This window comes from Musca autumnalis, unplaced genomic scaffold (genome assembly GCF_047663935.1).
Source record: "Musca autumnalis isolate F117 unplaced genomic scaffold, ASM4766393v1 scaffold_3, whole genome shotgun sequence".
Classification (NCBI taxonomy): domain Eukaryota; kingdom Metazoa; phylum Arthropoda; class Insecta; order Diptera; family Muscidae; genus Musca; species Musca autumnalis.
The window spans coordinates 116,636,958-116,638,547 of record NW_027411866.1 but is presented as its reverse complement, the minus strand read 5'-3'; the positions used below and the strand labels follow the sequence as shown (position 1 = coordinate 116,638,547).

The following is a 1,590-nucleotide window of genomic DNA, read 5'->3' as shown; positions in this document are numbered from 1 at the left end:
AAACACACACCTTTTTGTTTGCTTGTGATTTGACCATTTTTCAATTTGTTGTGTCTTTTTCAGACACGCTCTGATACTTCTGAAGAATTTTAATAATCGAACAAGCTGTGGTATTTATTTAGCTGTCACAGCAGGATAAAATGTGTGGACATCAAGTGTTACTGACACTTTTAGAAATATTGAAATAGGAAGTGCAGAAACAAATGTTCGCAGATTCTGTATCTGTAGGTGCAAATCAAATACTTTATGTAGAAGACTGCATGTAAAATGAAAAAGTAAAAAAAAAAATAGGTTTTTCGAAAATTTATTAGTTTAGTTAAATATTTACAAAAAAGATAATGCAACCATTTATTAAAAATTAAAAGAAATGTTATGCAAGTATGGGTCTTCTGAATTTAAAAAAAAAAAAAATATTCTTGAATAAGGTTTGTTGAATCAAAATATCCTTGATACACTTTGCTGACTTTTACCAAGAACCGCCACCACCATGTTTATTGGCCCATGGGTTACCGCCTCCACCGCCTTGTTTATTTCCCCATCCACTCGAGCCACCACCACCATGTTTTCCGCCATATCCTCCAAAACTACCACCATGATTACCGCTAAAACCACCACTGTTGCCACCACCATGTCCGCCATAACCACCCGATCCTCTATTGCCACCATGACCGCCAGAGTTGCCAAATCCACCAAAACCACCAGAGCCACCAAAGCCTCCACCACCGCCATGACCAAAACCACCTTGCTTATTGGCCCAAGGATTTGAACCGAAACCACCTCCATATGCAGCAGCACCAGTTCCTCCGCCTTGTGCCCATGCATTATTAGAACCACCACTATATCCTCCTCTGCCACCGCCACCGAAACCTCCTTGTTTATTGCCCCATCCGCCACCACCACCACCACCACCACCAAATCCTCCAGCAGATACCGTTGCAGCAAAAATTACAGCAAATAAAATCACTATTAAACGCATCTTTATATTTTCAAAAAATTATCCTTAAAAGCTGCCGTTATCGTTATTACCGTTATCCAAACAACGATTACAAAATTCAACTGTGCCATTGATCTAATGTCAGAACTTTATATATGATTTCAATCAATTTATTTGTTGTTGTTGGTACTTTGCTTTCCTTCTTAAGGCAGAAAAAATAGTAAAATAGTAGTAATTAATTACTTGTCTTCTTCTTACTTTTCAAATGTGCATCCCACTATCAATGCTTGTGGGAGATTTAAGCGCAGAGAGATAGATTTGTAACTTGCTAAGTATAGCATATTATCGGCATCCCATGTAGTGTATGCAGAATCACTTATCAGAATGTTTCTATGTTGAAGTATATAATAAATTACTGTTTAACGTTTTACCATTTGCTGGGCATAATTACATATTTCCTAATTGTTCAGTTGGCCACCCAAACATGAACATGTAAAAACCACTTAATTTTTTATTTACTAACAGGGTACCTCAAAAGTTACTTACAGTCCCATCAAAGTAATGGACTTAGACACTAAGAACAATAACCGTATAGAAAAATGACAACATTTGTATACCCTGCGCCATATAATGGAGTTTATATTAAGCTTTTCATT

The 1,590-nt window shown here is 36.9% G+C and overlaps 1 protein-coding gene across 1 annotated transcript; it reads right to left on the bottom strand.

Moving 5' to 3' along the window:
- Positions 1–288: 288 nt before the first annotated feature.
- Positions 289–1,059, bottom strand: LOC141399956 (uncharacterized). Its single transcript, XM_073979328.1, has one exon. The coding sequence runs from the start codon at positions 974–976 to the stop codon at positions 467–469; it is 510 nt and encodes a 169-aa protein (XP_073835429.1). The 5' UTR covers positions 977–1,059; the 3' UTR covers positions 289–466.
- Between the last annotated feature and the right edge of the window lie 531 nt (positions 1,060–1,590).